The sequence below is a fragment of the Neopelma chrysocephalum genome, unplaced genomic scaffold (assembly GCF_003984885.1).
Source record: "Neopelma chrysocephalum unplaced genomic scaffold, ASM398488v2 Primary Assembly neopelma1_23, whole genome shotgun sequence".
NCBI lineage: Eukaryota > Metazoa > Chordata > Aves > Passeriformes > Pipridae > Neopelma > Neopelma chrysocephalum.
The window spans coordinates 3831500-3855004 of record NW_020897691.1 but is presented as its reverse complement, the minus strand read 5'-3'; the positions used below and the strand labels follow the sequence as shown (position 1 = coordinate 3855004).

At 36.7% G+C, this 23505-nt stretch overlaps 1 protein-coding gene across 10 annotated transcripts in view; it reads left to right on the top strand.

The window, feature by feature from the left end:
* RYR2 (ryanodine receptor 2) overlaps positions 1 to 23505 on the top strand; it is a 394099-nt gene that overhangs the window by 134991 nt on the left and 235603 nt on the right. For 7 of the 10 annotated variants that reach the window (XR_003534458.1, XM_027684658.1, XM_027684631.1 and 4 more), the window contains exon 4: positions 8316 to 8336. The exons of the other annotated variants lie outside the window; for them this stretch is intronic. Coding sequence is in view for 6 of the 7 variants with exons in the window: in XM_027684658.1 (XP_027540459.1) it covers positions 8316 to 8336 (21 nt within the window). In the remaining variant the exon portion in view is untranslated. The remainder of the gene's footprint in view (positions 1 to 8315; positions 8337 to 23505) is intronic. 10 annotated transcript variants of the gene reach the window in all.

Below are 23505 nucleotides of genomic sequence, written 5' to 3'. Positions count from 1 at the left end.
TAGTTTATCAGTGAAGTAAAAAAATTGTCTTGTTAATGTTCTAAACCCTTTAGGAAAGCATTTGTGACTTTTTTCCATTTTCTTCTTATTCTTCATATGTATTTTTTTTTGTCCTGGCATTGATAATCTTATTCTCAATGTCTTTTACCACAGGCCACTATTTGAAACCTCTTGTGGATAGGACAGGACAGTGTTTACAGGCTTTCCATGTAACTTGAAATGGAAATCTCCTGAGGATTTGAAGACTACAAATATAGCTGGTGGTTTAAATACAATATAGTAGGAAGCATTTTCTAAATTCTTTATAGCATGTTTATTCTGCTTGTATTTAAAGCAGTTAGGGATTTTTGGCTCATAGACATCTCCTTTTTATAGTCTAGCTGCATTTCATTGCAACAAGGGAAATTTCATTGCTTTTGCTTCCTAATTCTGGTTGGATTTTTCATTTGCATCAATTTCCTGTTTTTATTTTGACCTATTGGATCAGTTCAAACTGAGGGTAAGATTAAACTAATCAAGAAGCCAGACCCAGAGAGCCAAATATGAAGGAACCCTACTGTAGTTGGGATTTGTAAAGAGCTTCTTGAAAATTATATTGTGAAAGTGATGATTAAAGGGAGTGATGCAAACACATAACATTCAGTCATGCCTAAATGAAGACTTTAGCCTGTGAGGAAATGCTTAGCTAAAGGTTTCATTTGTTTTGCAGCTTGGTGTAACCACATAAATAGACTGCTATTGAATTAATTATCTTTCTAATATAAACCTGACACTGGTTTTTGCACTGATTTTGGAGTACAACAATAAAGGACACGTACATCTGTTTTCTTTTGCATTAATATAACTCTTTTCTTATTTTTTATTATTTTATTTCTTTTAATAGCTTTTATTTCCTTCATTTATGCTGTTATTTTTTGATCTGCTGCATATTTTTCCACATCTCGTGAGACTGATTGTTTTTATACATTGTTGTCTCATTCCTCTAACAGGAGATCTTTGGAGCAGAACTGATTGACCAGTGTGCAGCCTGGTTACTGACACTAATATCCAACTTTTCTTTCCTTCCTTAGTAACATTACTTCCAGAATGTCCTTATTTTCTTCCAAATGTCACAGTCTTTGCCTCACCTCCCCATCCCAATCCAATTACACTAGAGAAGCACTGAAATAGAGACAGAAGTAATTCATGGACAACATGAGAAATATCAAATATCTTTTGTTAAAAAGTCTCAGTAATATTGTGGTAAAGCATTGTAATTAAGGCTAGGAGTTTTTCAGGCTTGTGTGCCCATAAATCCATGTCAGAGCTTATTAAGGGAACAAAAGCATTTGGTTGCACACACTGTATGTGAATTCTAAGCTAAACTTTTTCTGTAATACGAAAGAATTTAATTTCACAAGCTCTACTCCAATATTTGACAACTTCATTTTTCAGGAAAATGCTGTCTGCAGATACCCATAAGTTAGGCAGCGTAACAGCTAAATTGCATCATGAGCTTATTAACGCCCGTCTAATCATCCAGTCATGGCTGATTAATCACTCCTCCTAGTGCCTTGTTTTAATAAAATCTGTTTTCCCTGCCACTGACCAGAAAAGTGCTGTCTAATTTCATGTATGGGATAGTTTTTGCGGAAGGGATCAAAGTGCAACTCTTCTCTGATCTGAAGGGCCATGTGAAGGAATCATCACATGCAAGAGCCTTACATGTATGATTATTCTTCTTTGTTTAAGGGGTAGGAAAAAGGTGTGTTTCCTCACAGAGTGAAAAAGCTTTCTTGTGCTGTGGAGACAGAATGGAGCCATTTTGGGATAGGAATGCAACTTCAGCTGGTGGATTTTTAAATATTCAAATAACCTATCTCCAACTGCGGAACTCTGAATTCATAATTACTTTGTATTAGTAAGCAGCAAGATAACACAGAGAGCTGGCAGCTTTGTCATTTTCTCAGCATGGGAGGAGGGGGAAAGTAATTTCATCCCTCATGCCAGCGGAAAAAGGTAACACCTCCCATTTCTTTTAATAAGTGTTCTGTATGTTAATGAATAAGACAAGTTATTGAGGTACTTGCTTAAAAAAAAGTATGAAGATTGGCAGTTAAATGCACTCTTGGCAATTTAAGCTCGCTGATTCACACTACAGTAGCCTAGTTAATAACATATTTGAAAGCTAACAGTAGCTGTGACTATGATGGGCTGAAAATGTTTTCAGGTTTGCTAGTGGAACCCCCACTTGTAGGAAGGAAGAGTCAGAAATGAACCAGAGGTCTCTTGATATAACCAGAGCTCTTTTAGTTTCCTAGCACTGACTAGAAAGTTTTCTTAATCAAACTTCTGACCAAAAAGTCCAAATTATAGCTTCTTGTTTCTTTACTTTATTTGACTGTTTTCATTAGTCTAGGGGTTGTCTACAGGTGTCAGGCATAACTCTCTAAAATAACAAAATATAAACCCAGTAATTTTCTTAAGAAATTATTTGGGTAAGTCTTTATCAGATGATGATGTGTCATAAAAAGGGAGAGAGTTGTTATGTCCAACAATGTTAGCTTGTACTTATTGCAAGGTCTGCCCTCCCAGACTTTGAATTTACATAACCTAAATGTTTTTCACTGCAAAGAGAGAAAGTGAGAGAAATGAGAGGAAGAAGAGTATTTAATGCAGTGTGGGCTTTCTTATCATGCAGATGGATGGAAAGCTTTATAGATGGAAAGCTTTATGAAAAGGTGAGGTAGTTTAGAGGTTTATTGTACTTAAAATACTGACTACTCACAGCTATTTTAGAGATACAACACCGCTAACAGGAGAAGAAGAAATAAAATGGAGGGGGGGGAAAATGTGGAATTTTTGCAGACAAACAGGTACTGTCACTTTCTCCTCATTCCACTTTATTTAGTATCTGAAGTGATTGTTAGCAGGCCATTTCAAGTAAGGCAGAAAAAGAATAAGAGTTGGCTTTGATCAACTGCACTTTGATCAAATGCAAGTACTAGAAAAGATCAAGAATGGCAGGCACAGTATTTTTGCATTCTGCTCATCCTCAGGGAGAAACAAGGACAGGATCAAAATCATTACCTATTTAAAATCACAGAATTGTGACAAGCAAGTATTTCTAGCCTGGCACATGAGCTCTTCTTTTGTGTGTGCCATATTTGGAATGAGGATGTATGGTGTAAAAGTAAACACTTTGTCATCCTAGACAAGTTTCCTATTTTGGAGGTAGATAGCAGCAAGCCTTTTTTCAATCTTACCATGACCCTTGGAGCGCTAATGTGCTCTAAGTTTTCTTTCTAGTGTAATGGTCAGTAAAAACTGATTTTGGGGGAAGAGAAATTAATTCGTTTCTTCTCAGTTATGTTTCATGATCTAAGTTACATTCAGAGGAGTTAAACCAAATAGACATGAAAGCACAGCTTTTGAAGCATCTTCAAGACAAAAGTCTGCAGTGGAAGACAACCCTGGGCTGGAAGAGAAGGCATATCATCAATTAATTTGTTGAGTATTAAATTTAGGAAATCAAGGTGTCTATGAAGCTAGTCAAGTGTTGTAACAGAAGGAAAAAATACAATTAGATTTGGAATCTTTCTGGTTCGATTTTAGTTATTCTTACCTTGCTTATCTTATTAAAGTTTTAGACAAAGGTTTTGCTTTGTGTTCTCAGTTTCCATAACTGAGAAATGGAAAAAAATTCTGTTTTTTCTAATAAGAGTTTCCTTCTTCATTTAAAAAAAAAATCAGTATGACCACAAGGGAAGATATAACATCCACTAATGGGAATACATATCCTTGAGATTTCAGCCCACAATCCCATCTGTGGATAATGGTTGTATATTATAAATATCATGAATTTTTCATAAATATTTGTGGAGAATGTGATAAGCCATAGTCAGCTAAGGTTCTCCTATGCTGTGTGGAATAAAGTTCCTTAGTGTTTTTTTATGCTGCTCAAGCATATGAAAGCAATCAGAATACAGAAGCCAGAATTAGGAATGGGAGGTTGTTTTCGTGGCTTAAAGTAGCTTACTTTGCAGCTTTGTGCACTGATAATCAATATTTCTGTATTAGTGGATATTCAGCACATGTTCTGTGAGCTTGCTTTATCTCAAGGTTTAATAAGTGAGTTTGTGAATGACCCCTCATAATGGTGAAGAGATCCCTCTATTTCTCTTCATTTAGTTCATGGCTCCTTTTGGTGAGAGAAGGCATGGTTAACAAAACTACATTCATGCTCTTTTAACTGGCTTTTATGTCTGGTTAATGTAATGCTGGATATCTGCAGTGCTCAGGAAAAATAAAGATAAAAAAACAGCTTTCCAGTTTGGATTAAATGTGTTTAAAATGAAAGCTTACCTGAAAAGATTGGAGTTCTGATATGCTTCTGAAGAGAAGTCAGCAAGTGGAGATCACTGAAGTTTCTGGATTCACATAGCAGTAAATTATTAAATTGTGGCTGTATGTTCTTCATTGAGGACTTCTCACTAGAGCTGTATGAAATTCTAAAGGAAGCATTAAGACTCTGTAGTACAGTGCTCTCTTCTAGTTCAAGAAGAGAAATCATTTGGTAATGCAAAATGCCATCTTTGATCTTTTACTTGATTCTTAGAATATAACTTTGAATCCTTGTCTTTTTGTCCTTATTCTGCCTGTATTTCTTAGACATCCATATACATGGGTGCCATACCATTTTATTGTCCATAAAACACTACTCTCTAGTTTGAAGTGTCATATGTTCTACTCATTAAATTAGTTATGTTGATGGTTACTTGCTAGCAGTAGGCAGTGAAATAATTCTTTTAAGTTCGAGTTAGTAGCTTTCTGTAAAATGATTATTGTAGTATAAGTAGTTCACAATCACTAAGTGAATTCTGGAGATATGATATCCTTCATCCTTTTGCTAACTCTGATCTTCTCATGGCAAGATAATAATTTTTTATGTTCAGAACTGTCATATGGCAATGAACCCACTAAATTTTCATATGCAGGATTAGATAGGGTCATGTTCTTTTTTTTCTTAGGAAAACCAAGGTACATGAGGAAAGAATATTTCTAAGTAGCATACTGCCTTTGAGGTATATATGTTTTAATTTGGATTCTGCATCCTCTACTGGAGGAAATGTTGTAAATCTTGATAGTCTTTGGATAAAGAAAAGAGAAAAATCAGTATATACCTACCTAAGCATTTTATTTTTCCAAACAATATGATTAAATGATCAGGAGAGAAAATGAGCCAGAAGAAGAATAGTTATTGAATTGCGGGGATTTGGATTTATTGTGACAAGGCAGAATTGACTGTGCTTTATAAAATAAATGATTGTACTGTTCTTTCAGACTGTCTTTAACATAATGTATGATAGAAATTAAGCAATTTACAGCCTTAGAGGCCACAGTGAGAGGGAACTTATGGAAATGACTGCCAGTCCCTGTCTGCCATCCCCTCAACCCTTCCTGAATTGTAAACCTTCCTAGACCAGTTGGAAGAGCTACACCTCCTAAGAGGTGAACAGCTCAGCAAAACCCAAGCTGAGTAATTTATGGTAAGAACAGGTAGTTCCAAAACCATGGGAGCATTAAGCGCTCCAAAAAAGGGAGGTGACAAAATGTGGTCTGATAGAAGAGAATGTTAGAGTTTGCTTGATTGTTTATATTTTTCTGTTTATTTGTTTGGTTTCTTGAGTGTATATGGGCTTTTTTTTGGGGGGGGGAGGGGTGTTTTGCTTTGTTTTGTTAGGTTTTTAATTTTTCTTCAGTTCTCCCCCTGGATTAATGACTAATGCATATATAGCAACAGGAACTTTGAATCTTAGTGTTTCCTGAATTTGGATGAATACTGGGAAATCTATGGGAAAAGGGGTTCCTGTGGCTTTTAGTCTTCAAGACAGACAAAAGATGGAGGTATCAGTGTGAAACAGAATCGGTATATAGGAGTGCTGTGAAGTATCTGCTTGCTTCATATCTGAATCATAGCTTAGATCTTAGATACAAACACTAGGCTGAGATATCCATTGTTTGCTTTCATTTCTGTTTATGTGAGCTTTACATCTATTTTGCCTACATTAGGAAAATTACTCATAATATATTTTAAGATTACTCATATTATTTACTTTTAGCTTTACCTAAAATGCATTACTGGGAATTTCCAGATAAGTAAATATATTATTAGGTCATGCTTCTGCCTTTTTTCACCCCCAGCTGGGATATTAAATGTCTAGAAGGTCATAGCTCTTCCAGAATAGGTTCCATAAGGTAAAAGCAAACTAAATTTTATCTACATATATTGCACAGACAGGTTTTAGAACTTGGCTCAAAGTGGTCTGTAAGAAACAAATGTCTTGTGACTTCAGTCTCTGGATGAGCTGTCCCACAGATGAAAAGGAAGCACACTGGATTTGGGAGGGCTCTGAAGAAGCTCACAGCAGAGGGCCTATCGAATATGTCCATAATTACAAATGCAAGATTTTGTTGTGCTGTACACTGTACCAGAAGCATCTTTGGATGCGTTCATCATCTTTCCTGTATGAATGTCATATGGATGTCAAACTGTATGTTTGACAAGTGTACATGCACCATTCAAGTGCTTGTCCTGAGAGACTCCTGAATAAAGGTGTTGACAATTCTGTTTAAAGATGAGTATACCAATGCAGAATTTGTGTGTAGAGTTTATAAATACTTGGCAAATATCGCACTTGACTCTGTAAGATAACTGGTGTTCATTAAAATAGAGTAGATGAACAATTCAGAAATTAAAAGGCAATTAATTGTAGAACTGATAATGTATGTTGAGCTTTGAGTAAATTCTTTCTGATACCAATATTGCCCTGTTCACTTACATTTTGGGATAGCAAGCACTTCTCAAAGCAAGGCAATAAGGCATAAATCAATTCACCTCTTTCTAGCATTGTCACACAGGCAAGTTGCTTGCAGTGCTGTTTTCAGAGCATATACAATTTTAACAAAGCAAAAGATGTATCTAAAACAAAGTAAAAAATGAAGTTCTTGTACATAAATCAAACTTGGCTATTCCTTTTTTTTCTTTAAGACATTGTAATTGTGTTGTTTGCATTGAGATTTATATTATTGCTTACTTTTCTAATATATCAACATCTTATTAAATTTTTTCTTATATTTTATCTGTTTTAAATTATTTAGGTGTTTCTTAGGAGGGATTCCTGCAGCTGTGGTTGATAATAAAAGTCACAGTAAAGATTAATTAAAAAAAATAGAGGCAAATCAGAATTTTGTGTGCTAGCAGGACTGAACAATATTGAAACTATAAAACTCCTCTTTAATTGAAATATATATTAAAAAAGTGAGAAAATTTACTTTGAATGGAACTATTCTAACAGATAAGAACTAAATACATTGCCTTTTATTACAGTAATTTCACAAACAAGTTGGAATCTGAATATTACTGTTTTTGAGAATTACTCTTGGTTTTCCCTAAGTTATCTTAAATTATTGTTAAACTTTTATGTGGCATATGCTAACAAAAGGTCAATATGTACCTGCAATAAAATCATGGAAGACATGATATGCTGCAGTGTTTTCTGTGCAAAGTCCAGAGGCAAATCTACTTCAGATGTACTGCTGTTGTTGTCAACTTTTAATAGGTAGTACCATGCAAACTGTTCTAGTAGCTGAAATGTGTTCTAGTAGATATTCTCAATCCTTTCTGAGACTGTAAGATAGTCCAAAAACTTTTTAGAGAAAGTAATTTAAAATCTGTTTTCTTAATGAACCTTGAAACCTTAAGCTTTCGAAACATTCTCTCTTTCTCCATTGGAAAATTAAATGACATTTTGATGTGCTGTTCTCTGTTCTTATGCAAGTTATTCTCTTATGTTGCAGCTTGTAGGGTCAGAGTCTGACAGGCACCCCTATTTTTCCCTTTTATACTTACGGCATTCACTAAAATGGCAAACCTTGAATAGCAGCAATGGAACCTTTTCAAGTGAATAATGTTCACTTATGACAGAGCTTTACTCAAGAAGAAATGGCAGTAAAATTTGTGGGTAACTGTGTTCTGCATTTTTGACTGGTTGGTACTGAATACACTGTGGAATTACTTCAGCATCAGTCTTCCTTTGCTGCCTATTATCTGATATTTAGAGGAACATTTTGGACTTCCAGAATTTGAAGTGCTTTCCACAAAATAAAGACAGAAAGTGAGGTATTGGCATTTTAAAGAGAAACTGCCAGAAGAGTAACTTAGACTGATACTAAATACATTTCCGAAAATGTGAAATGTTAACTTCAAAATAGACTTTGATTATGCTGTATTTAAGGAAAGAGATTTACTGATTTCTTGCTTTTTCTTTCTACAGCTAGTTGATGTGGAAAAATGGGTATGTGATTCTGTCTTTTATTCACTCGATCCCAAATGTTTCATGTTGCCACTGAGTCTAACCTGTCTGTTTTGATACCCTGTGTGTTCATGACCCTTCAACTTGCACGGCTCAAAAAAAAAAAGAGGCAATTATTTGGTTGTGTAGAATCTGGTCATTTGTGAATTGTCGTACCAAATTTCATGTTACCACAATGACTTTTTTCTCTTTTAATTTGATCATAGAATTGTGTAATATAAACGTATGATTATTGCCTGTCAGTTTTGAGCCTTGCTGTCTGATGTTATAATTCCATTCTGTAGCCCACCCTGTCTTTTCCAGTATAGACAGTGTAATCCTAAATTGCATGACAGTAAGATAATTAATACTGGTAAATAATGCGTAGTGCTGTGTGTAACTGCAAATACACAAGACATTTAATGATGGAGAACAGCTGCTATAGAATAAAAAAAATTCCTAGATTTTTGCAAATAAAGCACAGTTCTCTGTTGAATGTGTTGTTAAGGCCTTTCCTAATGTGTCTATGTATACCATGCATATTTGTTTGGGCATTTGATATAACTCCCCTCTGTGGGACATATTTACGTATGTTTTTCTTCAATGTAATCTGTAACATCTGCATATGTATCAGTTAGTGGCCATAAAAATGTGTGTAGAATTGTTTGTTCACATTGAAAATGTTAGAAGCCTCTCTGAAAGCTTGAACCATAATAGGCCTTCTTGGTTTCTTAATACTTAGTTTGAACTGCACATGACCAGTGACAACCTCAGACATCTTCTGGAATATGGCCAATAATATAACTATAGCACTGGTCTCATTTTATTTCAGCCAGAAATTACAGAATTTTAATCTGTGATTATTACATATTTATAGTAAGTAGTGAATCAAATTAGAGCTTGCCTGAGACTTCTGCAGGTAAGTACATTGACAATGGTGACTTAGGCTTTTCAACACCCTTTCTACTGTTCTCACAAATATCTATGTTATGTGACATCTATAGGTATGTATTTATAATATTTATTAAACAATAATTGTAGTTAAGTATTAATTTTAGCTAATTGTAGCAGTATGATGGCATTATCCATATTCCGTGGATCTGGTATTGATAAAAACCATCAATTCTTATGCGGATTGATTTTGAGTGTTTTTAAGCCATACTGATGGTCAGGTTACCTTCTCAGTTTGCCCATCTTTTTAATTACAATTGAGAAAGCTAGGTTGTATATCTTTAGATTCTATGGTTTTATTCCTAAAAATAATTTTGCTATAAAGAGAAAAAACTACTATAAAAAACATGTTCAGTATTATACAGGCACCTAGCCTCATACTTCACAATGCATGTAAAATTATATGCTAGAAGTTTATTAGTGACACACTCTGATGTGGCTTGTTTTTACCTGAAGTATTTGTAGTCAGTTCTTGGAAAATGTAGTATTTCAGATCTGCTGTTTTGTTTGTTTGTTTGTTTGTTTGTTTGTTTTTTTAAATTCAGAACTTAGTAACATCAAATCTTATGCTTTGGAAAGACTGCTTCATTGAAATGTGTCCTTAAATTATTTAAAAAGAACTTACTCCCATGAGAGCAAAGCTAAATGTTTCATTCCAAGTCATATTGGTTAAAGGCTTTTCCTAACAGACTGACCCTGTAATCCAGACAACTGATCTGATAGGGATGGAGTGGGTGCTGGCTTTACTTCACATAAAATAATTCTCTCTCAGATGAAGCCCCAATTTGGCCTGTAAAGCAGCTTTTAACTCCCTCTGTAATTCCAGAGTGTTACCAAAGGTACTATGGTGGACTGCAGATGTACACAGTGAATTAATGCAGTAGAAAGCTGGTGGTTGTTCAGCTGCATGGTCACTGAGGTCAGATATCTCATTCTAATAAATCTATTTCTTCATAAGCCATTTTCCAATATAAGACACATAAGACTAGTGCAAGAGTGTTCAGTTATGTCTAGGTGTCTGTGGAAACCTTGAAGCCCAAGCCCAGAGGAAAGCTTCATGTCAAATTAATGAGCAAATTAGTAGCTGAACCTTACTGCAAGCAGTTTCATGCCATTCAAAGGATAAGCTAAAGTCATTCACTTCTGAGCTGTTCTAGCCTGTAAAGTGTGCTAACAAAAATTTTAGGAGAAATTACTCCAGTTCCTATGTTCTCCTGTTGAATGACTATAATTCTTCTGGTTATTTTGTTCCAAAATATTTGCTCTACTTAAGGGATATGCTGGGAGTTGAAGCTGAGTAAAAATTAAATGGGCTTAAGATATTCCTTGAACCCTTGGCTTTCTCATATTGTCTCTGAGCAGGTATGAGTGTGAAGGCTTGTAGGTCTGCCTCAGTACAGAATCAACTACATATAGTTGCTGAATTATTTTGAAAATTTGGCATCAAAAAGAGCCATGAAGAATGAATGTTTTCAGGACAGATTACTCTGAAGGGAAATGAAAGGTATTGTTTCTTAAAATTAGAGTGCAAGGTACAAGAATTTTCATATTTACCCTGGCTAATGGCAATGTAGGATTGTCTTCAACTTTTAGACAGAGAAACCTCTTCTGCTGAAGGTAAAGGTAAATCCTCTTCTTTTCCCCTCAAGTAGTTACTGTGTTAGCTCAGTTTTATGCCACTAATAAAACTAATTTTCAATTTCTTTGGAGAAAAGAAACTTGCAGAGTAAGGAAGCACACTTTAGACACTTTCCAAAAGAATTACTTTCATTACAGTACTTCTGAGCTGAGAAGAAGTTAATAAATTCTGGCTTTGAGGATAGTGTGGACTGGGTGAATGGATTTTGGCTAGAGGAAACAAACTGGGATTGTTGTAGACATTGGAGTTAGCCATAAAACAAAGCTTCATTAAGATAAATGGTTCAGGTAATACGTCTTCAGTGCTATTAAAGTAATTAATTGCACATCTGTACTTTATAATCAGTATGATTTTCAAGCATTAAATGAATTATATAAGGACTTAATTTTTTTTTTGTAATTTCTTGTTCACACTAAGTTCATTTCCTTAAATATAGATTTTTTTTCATATTACTGTTGGAAAATATGCGAATTGTGCACAAATATTTTATCCCCCAATGTAAAGAATTTGCATTCAAATGTTAGATGTAACATAGACTGCAGAGGTGGCTCAATGTAGGGAGTAATATGAGCACTGTTAACATAGCTACGCTCAGTTACTCTCACACATGTCATGAAGGGAAATGGGAGGAAATAGCACTGTACGATGTTAAAGTGAACAGGCATATCGAAATAGAGTGATTGTGGAAATGCTGCTAAAATGCCACACCTGCAGTAATAGTTTCAACCATATCTGTAATTCCATCCTTAGTGTCCTGTATATTGTAGTGTATTCTGACTGCAGTCCAAGTCTAATTTACATCATCAAACAAAAAAAAAAAATACAAACATCTACCTGATGTCTACATAGTGCAGATAAATTTGATCCTTACTAACACTTAAATCTGAGCTTGTTTTTAATAGTGTTTCATACTGGATATTGCCTACATCTGTAGGGTTTGTTAGGGTATGTAGAATATCATATTTCAAATGTAAACTTGGAGTAGGAGATTTGTATGTAACTAAAATAATGTCATCACAATTTAATCTCTTCTTTTACTTTTAGCTGAGTTAGTGTCCAAGTGTGCAACAATTATTTGTTGTACTTAGTGTCTGTATTCATCTGTTAGTTTTAGCATTTTGATGTTAGTGTTTGGCAAGGAATACCTTTCAAGAGCAATGGATATGTCATGGTTTAACCAGGAGGCCAGTTAAACAGCACAAAACTGCTTACTCCCTCCTCTCATCCTATGGGATGGGAGAGAGAATTGTGAAAAATAGTAAAATTCATGATTTGAGATAAAGACGCGTAATAGAACAGAAGATCAAATTACAGCCTGCACTCTGCTGCCAAAGGGATCGAGAAAAATGCATTAGTGGTATTAATTGTGGCTACTACTTGGCTACCTTTGCCTCTGGTTCACAGTGAAGTTCTGTGGAAAAAGCTGGAAGGCTGCGAATAAGTTCTGTCAGTTTAGTAGGGCAGCACTCAGTGACACGGCAGTGTGACTTCATTCAGGCCAAGATAGCCTACTATTAGTCTCCACTATCCATTAGGATTTCACACTGGCCATATGGGGCTGAGTTAAAGAGTGAGTGGATCCTGCTGATCACTCCTTTGCTCTTCTGTCAATGAATCAGTTTATGGATGGAAATTGGGGAGTCTCAGTTGGTGTGATACTGCTGCTGGTGCAGCATTGCGGTAGTGATTGGCATCTGTTGTTCTTCAACCTTCTGCAACCCCATAAAAGAAGGGTACTCTGAGAGAAATGGTGTTAAATTAAACAGATGTTTAATTTCCTCTGTCTCCAAGGCAGCTATACTGAAAGCCCACTGATATCCTTTCGGGTCCTTGACATACCCTCTCCTAAGATAGTTTCTGCAAAGGATGCATGGAACCTCTGGGCCATTTGCAAAGGAGTGCTTTTGCCACTCATTCCTAGTCAGGGTCACTTCAACCTCCAATACAGTCAGTTGTTGGGATACCCCTGTCATTCCAGAAATAGCAATGGGAATTGATGGTATTACAGTATCCTCTGCATCTATGTCTGCTAGAGCCTTATGCTACTGTGGGTCTGATGTGCCAGATCATTGAATCTACACATTCCAGTAAGCCCTCTCCTCCACCTGGCTGCAGGCAAGGCCCCTCTAGTCCTAGTAATGATATTGAATACTCGCTTCTTGTAAATATGAATCAGAAGTCCCTTCAATCAGGAGTAAAATCAGCCCTTCTGCTCTGGAGAACTGGAGCAGTGATTTTCCTGGAAGAACCCCCTTTTGTGACTGTTTTTCCTTGCAGCTCACATAGCTGTGCCTCTAGGACTGAGGCAGATTTTCCAGCCCACTTCCTCATGTCCTCTCTGTGGTCACATAGGTCAAACTACAGGGTGATGTGTATCCACTATATCCTCTCTTTTGAGCAGAGGAAAGTTTACACCGAATAGCTAAGGCACTGGTCCATACTGGTGGGGAGTAGGATCTTTGTGTTGCTGGACCAGTTTTTCTGCAGCTGAGATGAGGAAGGAAGAGACATTTTCTCCATATTGCTGGAGTTGACCAGCTAATTCATCCACCTCTAGTGTGACTAATTCCCTCAGGTACGGGATACCTTTCGCCACGGTGGTCCACTTGCCTGGGCGACACGTCTTCCTTGAAGGGATGCCTTTCCTTCCCATCTGACAGAAGTCACCTCCAGAAACTAAGGAATTGTGCCCCTCTTTCAACCACTTTGTCAACACTTCCTTCCCTAGAAGGGAATCCCAGCTTCCTTACCCTCTAATTCCAGGCTGCTGTCCCCATTTTCCCAACACTGGAGCAGCAAGATAACAATGTGCTTACCTATACAACAGCTGAAATCTTTTCACACATCTCACTGCTCAGTCAGGGGTTGGTTGGCATCTCATTTATGAGTTTTTCTTTTTTCTGCTCCCTGATCAATGTCCGCCTGTCTTCCTCCTCCTGTTCTTGTGATGGCCCTGCTTTGAAGAAGTCTGCCTTGTACACTTTTCCCTCCTATTCCCTCTTAGAAGACACTCTTTCATCCCTTACTAAATGACCTCACTTCTGCTTCCAGTATTTCTTCTTGTGTAGAGGGGTGACTGATACTGGCATGGGTTGGTTCTTTGGTTCAGCTGCAGTGCCTGTGGCCAGGGTTGGGGATGTCATTTTGTCATCAGATCCAGAGATCTTCTCTTCCCCTTGAGGGTATGAATGGTGTTGAACAGGGCGTGGCAGGCCTGACTCAGGCCCAAACATGTTGCAGTGATTTGTGTCTGTCTGGAATTGCCAGGGTGAGAGCATACCTTTACCAAGTATTTTACCAGCTTTTCAGGATTCTGCACTTGTTCAGGAGTGAAATCCCAAAATGTTGGAGGTGTTCTAGGCACTTGCCTATCCTATCCCACACACCCTGACACTCATCACTATCAAACCTCAGGACACATCTACGGGTGGTATTCTTAAATAGCTGTCTAGCCATAAACAAGACCTGAAACACATTCAGGACACCTAGCAATAGGAACATGCTGGTTTTAACACCCTGAGGATAGCCAAAATCCTCAAGTGCTATTGTAATTAGCTTGGAGGAAAAGCAGAAGATGGAGGAAGGTATCTCCTCCATAGATTGGCTCTCTGAGGAGTAAAGGTAAAAGATGTAATGATTAATACTTTCTGATAGATGGCTCCTGGAATATGAAGGTGATGGCAATGCTGATTACAAATACCAGAGTAGTCTCATGACCCTCAATTTGATTCCTAATGCAGTATTACAAAGTACAACAAAGTAACGACCCTAATCCAGCCCCCAGAGATTATAAACAGAGCAGCTGGGAAGATACACCTCATATAAGATGTTAGATAACACAACTTTGAGAACATGTACAACAGCTATAAGACAGATTGCCTTTTTAGCAGGGCCTGTTGGGATAGGACAGGAGGTTTTAATCTGAAAGACGGTTATTTTATTTTAGGTATAAGGAAGACGTTTTTTATGATGAGAGCAATGAGACACTGAAACAGGTTACCCAAAGAGGTGGTGGATGCCCTGTCCCTGGAAACATTCAAGGTCAGGTTTGATGGTGCTCTGAGCAACCTAGTCTAGTTGAAGATGTCCCTGCTCATTGCGGGACTTTGTACTAGATGTCCTTTAAAGGTCCCCTACAACCCAAAATGTTCTATGATTCTACATTTCTATGGCCTCTAAAAGCAAATAAATCAACATTGTGACCAGAGACTAATTAAATAATATAATGAATGCTTATAAAAATTTGTTATAGCACGCTCCAGTCAGATCTGTCATTATCTCAACACTTTGTGCCCCATTTTAGGCACCAGAAAGGATTGAGGTGCTTTATATGTTTAGGCAGTTAAACACCACGCTACTTGCTCACTGCCTTCCCAACCCCAAGTAGGATGAGGGTGAGAACTGGGAAAAAAAAATAAAATTTGCGGGTTGAGATAAAATGAAAGCTTAATAGGACAGAAAATAAAATAATAGTAACAATAATGAAGAAAAAATTAGAATATGCAAAATAAATGAAGCACAATGCAGTTGCTCACCACTCACCAGCTGATGCCCAGCCAATTCCTGACCAGCAGCCCCAGGCTCTCTCTCTCCCCAGTTTGTATACAAAGCATGACTCCATATAGTATGGAATATCCCTTTGGCCAGTTTGGGTTGGCTGATCTGGCTATGTCTCCTCCTAGTTTCTTGTGCACTCCAGCCTACGGACTGGCAGGATGATATGAGAACCTGAAAAGTCCTTAACTTAGTATAAATACTGCTTAGCAACAACTAGAATATCAGTGTGTTATTATCATTATTCTAATCCTAAATTCAAGACACAGCACTGCACCAGCCTCTAGGAAGAAAATTAACTCTGTCCCAGGTAAAACCAGGAGAGAAAGTTAGAATGACTTTAAAAAATTTCAAATTATATCTCTTCTGTCTGTTTAATTTTCGAATACAGATTCTAAATTGCTAATTTTAGCCCAGAAACTCATGTGCACTGTTGTGGTGAGACACAGAGAGCAGCCGTGTAGGAGCAGGAATTTCTTCCTTCTGCAGAGAACGAGTTGGAGAAATTTCTTTTGTGACAATCTGTTACCTACGTGAAGTCCATAATTTCTGCTGTGTTTTTCTTCTTTTTCTCTCCTTTTTTCCCCCCAAACTGAGAGTTAATGTTTTTCAGAGTAAGCATTCTCCTTTAACTAAGAAGAGATTTTGTCTAAAAACCTTGGAGAATGTTTCCAGAAGGGTATGACAGGAGTATCCAGAACCCTCTGTCCTGGCTGTTGGCTGGCAGCTGTGGCCCTTACAGTTCATGATGCCTAACTTCTTAGGCTTGGCCTGAAGTTTCACAGGGCAACTTGCTTCATATTTGTGGGCATAACATACATTTAAGTGTTTGCCATGTAGAGAAAACATTTTTGCAACAACTACATTTCAGAGTATTTCTTTCCCTGGTGGTTTTGAAGCAATAGGTGGACATGTGTTCAGACTTCCCTTGCCCAGTGTTGTCTTTCAGGTTTTCTAGCTTGAGGGAGACTGTTCATGAAACTTTGTCTCCAAGACTGACGTGTGAATTATTTTCAAAATTATCAAAGAACCAGAGTAACTCTAAAGAATATGATGTGACAGATCCAAATAGATGACAATTGTTTCTCTCTCATTTATTATTGTTCATTTAATACATTAACTGATGACAATGAATTGCTGAATCTGGTCATACAAAAAATCCAACACAAGAAGCTGCTGTATTAGATATTCACTTTCACTTGAAGGTGGTTAAGAGATTACAATCCAGCAGTTAAATAAATTGTCAAGAAGAGAACCAGAAGGTTTCACAGGACTGTTGTTTAATGTACTTTTGATATACTAAAAGAAATGGGGTTGCATAGTTCCCAGAATAAAATTTCATAGTTGAGTGACAGCTGGAAGAGACTTTGATGAATCTAATGTCCTTGATAAACTGACAGCATGCTGGCAAATGTAGGTCAGTATTGACAAATATAGGAAAGATTTTATTTTAATTAATCGTGTACATAACTTGTTTCTGTATTAATTAATTTATTCACACCCCACTGTAGACAGCTCAGTAAAGATTTCTGGTTAGTTCCTGGAGCCTCCCAGTAAAAGCAAACAAAATTTCAGCATGACAACTACCAAGCTATTTTGATAACAACCAAATAGATCTGGAAGAATTTTAAGGAGAGAAGTCTTTGGACATTTTAAATTGATTAGATGATACTTTTTTTCCCTTTAGCTAGAACGTCTTGTACATCTTCGAGAACAGATACTTTGGTTTTAAAAGCATGTATGAAATGAAAGCAGCCAGCATTGCTTGGAAGCTCTCCAGTTAGTCTCCCTTTTCATATGGGATAGAGACAAACTTCAGTCCTCAATTTCAACTTTGTGATATCAAAACATGAACTGATGAGGTCAAAAGGGGAAAAGGTGGCCACAGATCTCTCACAAAGAAAAGAAAATCATTGCATGTAACATATCACTCTCCTTTTATTCTTGAGCACCCTTCATGAAAATTAACCTAAAATTTTCCATAATCTTCTGGCATCAGTCATGTGGCCCTCAATTTTTTAGTCTTGCTAACATTAAATTGTCTTAATTTAATGTACATTTACATATGATGTGTTACTACAGTAGTGATGTTGCTCTTCAGCATTGCAGTTTGAATGCAGGATTTACAACTCGCATTGTATTTAGAAACTATCAACAGAGCAAGTTGTTTAAGACGATCAGGCATGGCTCCTGCTTTACCTGTACTGTCTTTTTTCTTTAAGCAATAAGAATTTCATATGCTATATTATTAAAGGTAAAGAAAATTCTGAGAAAACTATTGCATGAAAACCCCATGAAATCTTGTTCTGAGTAACTGTTTTGCTTTCCAACACGAGCTATAATTATGGTAATTGCAATGATAAATGTTCCTTTTAAATGTGGTTTCTAGTGAGTATATCCCACTCACTTTTTCAGGGAAAACAAATCCCACTTTTAAGCACCCAAAAGCAAATATTCATTTCACATTTTCTCTTTCTTTTCCCCTTCTCATGGATTTACAGAAATTTATGATGAAGGTAAGCAAGTTAAACATTTGGTATTATACTTCCTGTGAATTCCTACAATTTAATTAATTCTATTTCTTTATTTTTAACATCAGCATCAAATTTGCCTTCACTAAATAAAACATACTGAATTTCTTAAAAATTTGGGTTTAGAAACCACAGTGACTCTAGTTTGGATTGGGGTTATGGTTTATTTAGCTCATGAAGGACCAAAGGGAAGCACCTTTATGGAGAAAGGACTTTTGACTGGCTTCTCTAGTTCTTATTTCATACTTATCCTTTCAGTAAGAATGTAGCATTATTCGGTAAATACAAAATCTTGAGACAATGAGTAAATAACAGAAGTCACAGTAAAACATTTGGGCATTTTGGAAAGCGGGGACATCAAACAGTTTCCTCTGTCACAGGAAGCTCTTGTAATGGTTTGGTGTCTCAGTGGGATGGGTGAGGAGTGCTTGGGGTGGAGCTGTCACTGCCTCAGGTCAGCAGGCATTTGCTGTAGCTCTGCTTCTCAGGGCTACCTTTTTTTTTTTTCTTTTATTTTTGACAAAGCACTTGGTGAACCTCTAAGCATTTAGCATTTTAAATACCTGACATTTGAATAATTAGCTGCAGTTTTCACCAAAATGTGTTGCTTATCCATTTTCTACTTTAATTATCAATGTCTATTCCCAATTCAACTTCTAAAATGATTTCTTTACTGATTTTCATCCTGTAAGAGTTTGCTTTTCTATGGTATGGTCTTGCTTCCTTGTCACACTCCCAAAGGGAGAAATTCTGGGCTAGATAAGCAGTTCTATTTTAAGGTCTGGATTTAATGATGTCAGAGGAATTTTCTTAGCATGATTCCTCTGCTTATCCATCTTTTCTTCCCCCTCGACTGTCTGTCTTATTCTTTATCTGTGAGTTTTTTTCTCAAGTGACAAGGATGATTCACATTCCCTGTATCATATAACAACAGAAAAAGCTTAGTCACAATCCTTAACCTGTGAAAAATGCCTCCCTCCTCCACTTATTCAGCTCTAAAATAACCAGGAAGATTTTTATTATTTCTTCTATGTCCTGTGCAGATAAGGAGGAGGAGTACGGGGGAAGAGAAATCTTCACTAGACTAAGGGAGAGATCGATAAATTTTATTCTGTTGGGCAATTTTTTTTCCAAAACACTGAAAGTGCTTGAAAGTAGGCGTTTGTAATGGAATTATTGCCTGAACCATAAATATAAATGTTTGTTTTAAATATAAGACTGGAAACAGATGATCAATATTATTAATTTTTGATTCATTTTTACTGCTGTGTCTGATTTTCCTTCTTGTGTAGTTTTCCATTGCTGGGGAAGTGATAACGTATATGTACTGTCAGAAATTTTAACGATGAGGTATATTTGAAGTGTTTCTAATTCTGCCTTCCAACAGGTCAATATTAGCAAAATTGGGATCATTTAGCATGGGGCTGGAAAATATTTGTCATCATTACTGATGTTTCCAATCTTTTTAATGTAGATAGTAAAATATTTCTGTGTTCTCAACTGAATAAGACATACTTATGTTTTTTATTGGCCAGTTGATTTATTCACCTTCAGATTTTTATGTGATATTTATATAAACATAATTACACATTATGATGCAGCTTTTAATGCAAACCATCCTTAGGAAACCTATAGTTTAGATGAACTCTTTTTTCTGTTTTATTTTTGACTTGACACAAAATAGAAAGTAATCACTGATCATGTCAATGAAAGAAGTTTTATTTGTTTCTCCTTTTTTTTTTAACTTTTTTTTTTTAATCACAGTGACCATCATTATCTAAGAGCAGGTACCAGCAGTCATCAGTCATACTAATCTCCACGCCTGACTTTTTGCAGCACTTACTGTTTTGTAGTGAATTTCTGAAAAGTCAAATAAGTAGTGGTTTAAAAGTTAGCTATAAAGACTAGAATATGTATAACATATATAATGTCTTGATATAATCAATTTCCTGCTTGTTATTCTATTGTAATATGGTGTATGGGCTACAATGAGACACGCAGAGGTTTTAGACTGTTTGAGTTCACCCTTTGATATTGCTGTTAAGTGATAGGAGCAGAGTGAAGGAAGATTAGATCAATGCCATATGTCAGTAAATTGATTTACTTTGCATCTTTAAATTCTAAGCAACTGAATGCTGTGGCTTTAGTGCCAGCCACTGAAAATGGCAGCCCAAGGGCACAGTAGTTGCAGAAGGGTCTCATTAGCTATTTGGGTTTTTTGGTAGAAGAATTCAAGGCTTCTGGTCCTGGATGATGTTACTTAGTAAAGAGAATTCTGTCTGTTTTGTATCAAGATTTTTAAAGAAAATGGATACTTCTATGAGGAAGAAGAACATGTAAAACTTCTTGGCTCACTCTCTAGCTTTGTTTGTCATCTTGCAAAATTTTCAAGTTCTCTGATGCTACTGAAGATTTAATTTACCAGCATTAGCATTCCAAGTGTTAGCTGTTTAGTTTTGCCTACCTAATATTGTCTCACAAGCCTTCTAGCTCTGTTCCAGGGTTACTTCACAAGCTCTGCAGTGATTCAGCCTGTTTCCACACACTCTGGTTTCACCACTGCTTGGAGTTTTCTGGACTCTTTGGCATTCATCTCACAAGACTGAAATGCCAGACTTAACAGCCATGGATATTCTAAGCTCCCTGTGTAACCGCAAGCAGAATGCTCAGATTTTAGGTGGGCTGAATTATTACCAAAAGGGCCTTTTTCTCTCCACTGGCTGTTTAGTTGCCTTAGGCTAAATTAATCTGAGTTTGTATTTTGTCATGAAGTGTATTAGGTCTCATTCAGATAGAGTTCATTTTCCCCATAGCAGCCCTCACAGTGCTGTGCTTTGCACTGGTATCTAGAAAAGTGTCAGTGATACACCGGTGTTTTGGCTACTGCTGAGCAGGGCTGGCACAGCATCAGTGCTGTTTCTCCAGCATTCTGCTCCCCCATCAGTAGGCTGGGGGTGGGCAAGATCTTTGGAGGGGACACAGCTAGGACAGCTGACCCAAACTGACCAGAGGGATATTCCATACCATATGATGTCAGCTCAGATATGAAAGCTAAGAAAAGGAGGAAGTGGAGGCATTCATTATTTACATTTGCCTTCTGGAGCAGCCACTGCATGTGCTGAAGCTATGCTTCCTGGGAAGTGGCCAGACATTGCCTGATGCAGGGAAGTAGCAAATAAAATCTTTGGGTTTTTTCCTTTACTTGTGCACATGCATGACTTTACACTTCAGGTTTAACAAACTGCCTTATCTTGACCTACAAGTTGTTTTCCATCTTACTTTCTTTCCCCTGTTCAGCTGAGAAGGGGGAGTGACTTGGGCACTTGGCATCCGGCCAAGGTCAACCTACCCCATCAAGAATTTTTTTTAGCTTTTCGTAGGCTGTAATGGATCATTGTGGTATTAAGAGAACAGGCCTTCCCATATTTTCCAGCTGGCTGTTTCCTACTGTCAGCAAGAAGCTCTCGTTAGTCATCTAACTTGCACTCAGTGTTAAAAAATTTAGACAGTGTGTAATTGTGGGGAATAAGAGTTCTCATCAACCTGTGGTGGCCTCCTATTCTAGGCAGCTTGTAGGATTGCATAACTGCCAATTTTAGATAAATAGTGGCCTCCATCAACGTTGTTCTAGAACAGATTAAGAAACTGCATATTAATAATTAAATCAATAACTGAATAGTTTTTACATTGCTATGGAAATATTTTGAGTATCATATTCTCTACAGAAATGGTTGTAGCACCCATGTGAAATGGTTTTAGACTATGGGACATCCTTCCCTCCTATTCCTCACAGTTCCTTTTAGTCTCTTCCTGATTTCTTTCACTTCCTTGCTAATACTGCCTTCTCTTAAGGGATAATTCAAAAGCCTTCAAGATCTGCATTTATTCCACATCCTTCCAGTAATTTTCACTCTATCTTAAGGTTGCTTAAATGGAGACCTTTAATGAAAGCAGTTCCTGAAAAATTTTATATAAACAAAGCATGTTTCTTATGCATTTGCAGTTTTCTTTTTAGAGACCTAGCTGAGATTAAATACTTATATTAGCCTGCTGGTTAAAAAACTTTAATCAGCATCTTGATAAAGGCATTGATGCCAACAGCCTTACATCTCTGATCTTGACACAGGTTGTTTCTGACTGTGAACAGCATAGTACAGGGCCTAAATGTAGTTTTACTCAAAATATGTGGTAGTTGATTTTTTTTTCAAGCCAATACATGTGGTCAGACTCAGATTTCCTATTTGACTTCTCTTCCTAATGGATCAAAACCGCAACTTCAGAATGTAATGAATTCTCCTGCATGAAAAATTTGACAGCTGCAATGTGGGTCCCAGGGAAGGGAGCTGGAGAAGGTTCCATCACTGGAGAAACATGTAGTTTTTTTACATATAATTCTGGAGAGCTTCTATCACTGGTGGGTGCAGTTTCCTGCTTGGTTTATTTTTGTGGTGGTGATGGTTTTTAATTTAAAAGGGTTCACAGCAGGTAACTGTAGTACATTCTGTGTTTCATTCCATACTTCTGCTTATACATTTAGTTTTAAATCTAGATTTAGAAATAGAATTTGTTTTCATAATTTTTTAGTTTTCTAACAGCACAAATGTTACAAATAAACTACTGAACTTCATGAAACTTAGAACATATTCGTGATGGAGAAAATAATGCCTTTGCATTTATATTTACAAGTGTTTTTATGGATAGGTGTCCTCTGTTTAACATGCTGTTGTCTCCAGCATCTGTTTTATGCTTTAGTTGGCCACCATTAGTGTGCTCCATTTTAATGAAGTGTGAGTACTCAGTGCTTTAAAGGACATTGTTTTACTCCAGTGTACATATGAAACAGCCACTAATTTTACAGTCACATACTAATACATAACAGTCATATTTGAAATTTTTAATGTTATCTTGCAGTATTTGCCTTGGAAAACACTTTTGAAGAAAAACAGGGAGCATGTTGCTTCTTTTATTGTACAGCTTCTGTACATGCTTTCCCATATTAAAAGTGTTCAGTGCCATGAAAGTAGTTGTGTAGTATTTTTTAGAAACACATTTAGAGCAAATATTGAGTGGTCCTAAGTTCCATCTAGAGTGCTAGGGCTGCATCTGGGGCACAGAGGAAGTATGAGGCTGAGCAGCTGATTGCAAATAGGTCATGATTTACCATTACAGTAAGTTATATGGATTGCATTTTTGAAGGATTTGCTACTGATGTCCTGTCATTTGTTGTTTCATTTGATTTTTTTATTTAAATTTTTATCTTTTTAGGTCCATCAAAGCTTTTTTTCCCTACAGTTTACTCTTCGTACTGTCATTTTCCCTATAGCACATGTCAGTAATTCCATTCTACTGATGCGGACCCATAATAGAATGAAGCAGGAAAAGCCATTACATTGTTTTAAAAAGTCACTGTGTTATCTTGTATGACTTTTTCTAGAGTGTGAATCAGTTCCTGTGTTCTTGTGACACATTCAGTATTTTTAAATTGCTTTCGTGGGTG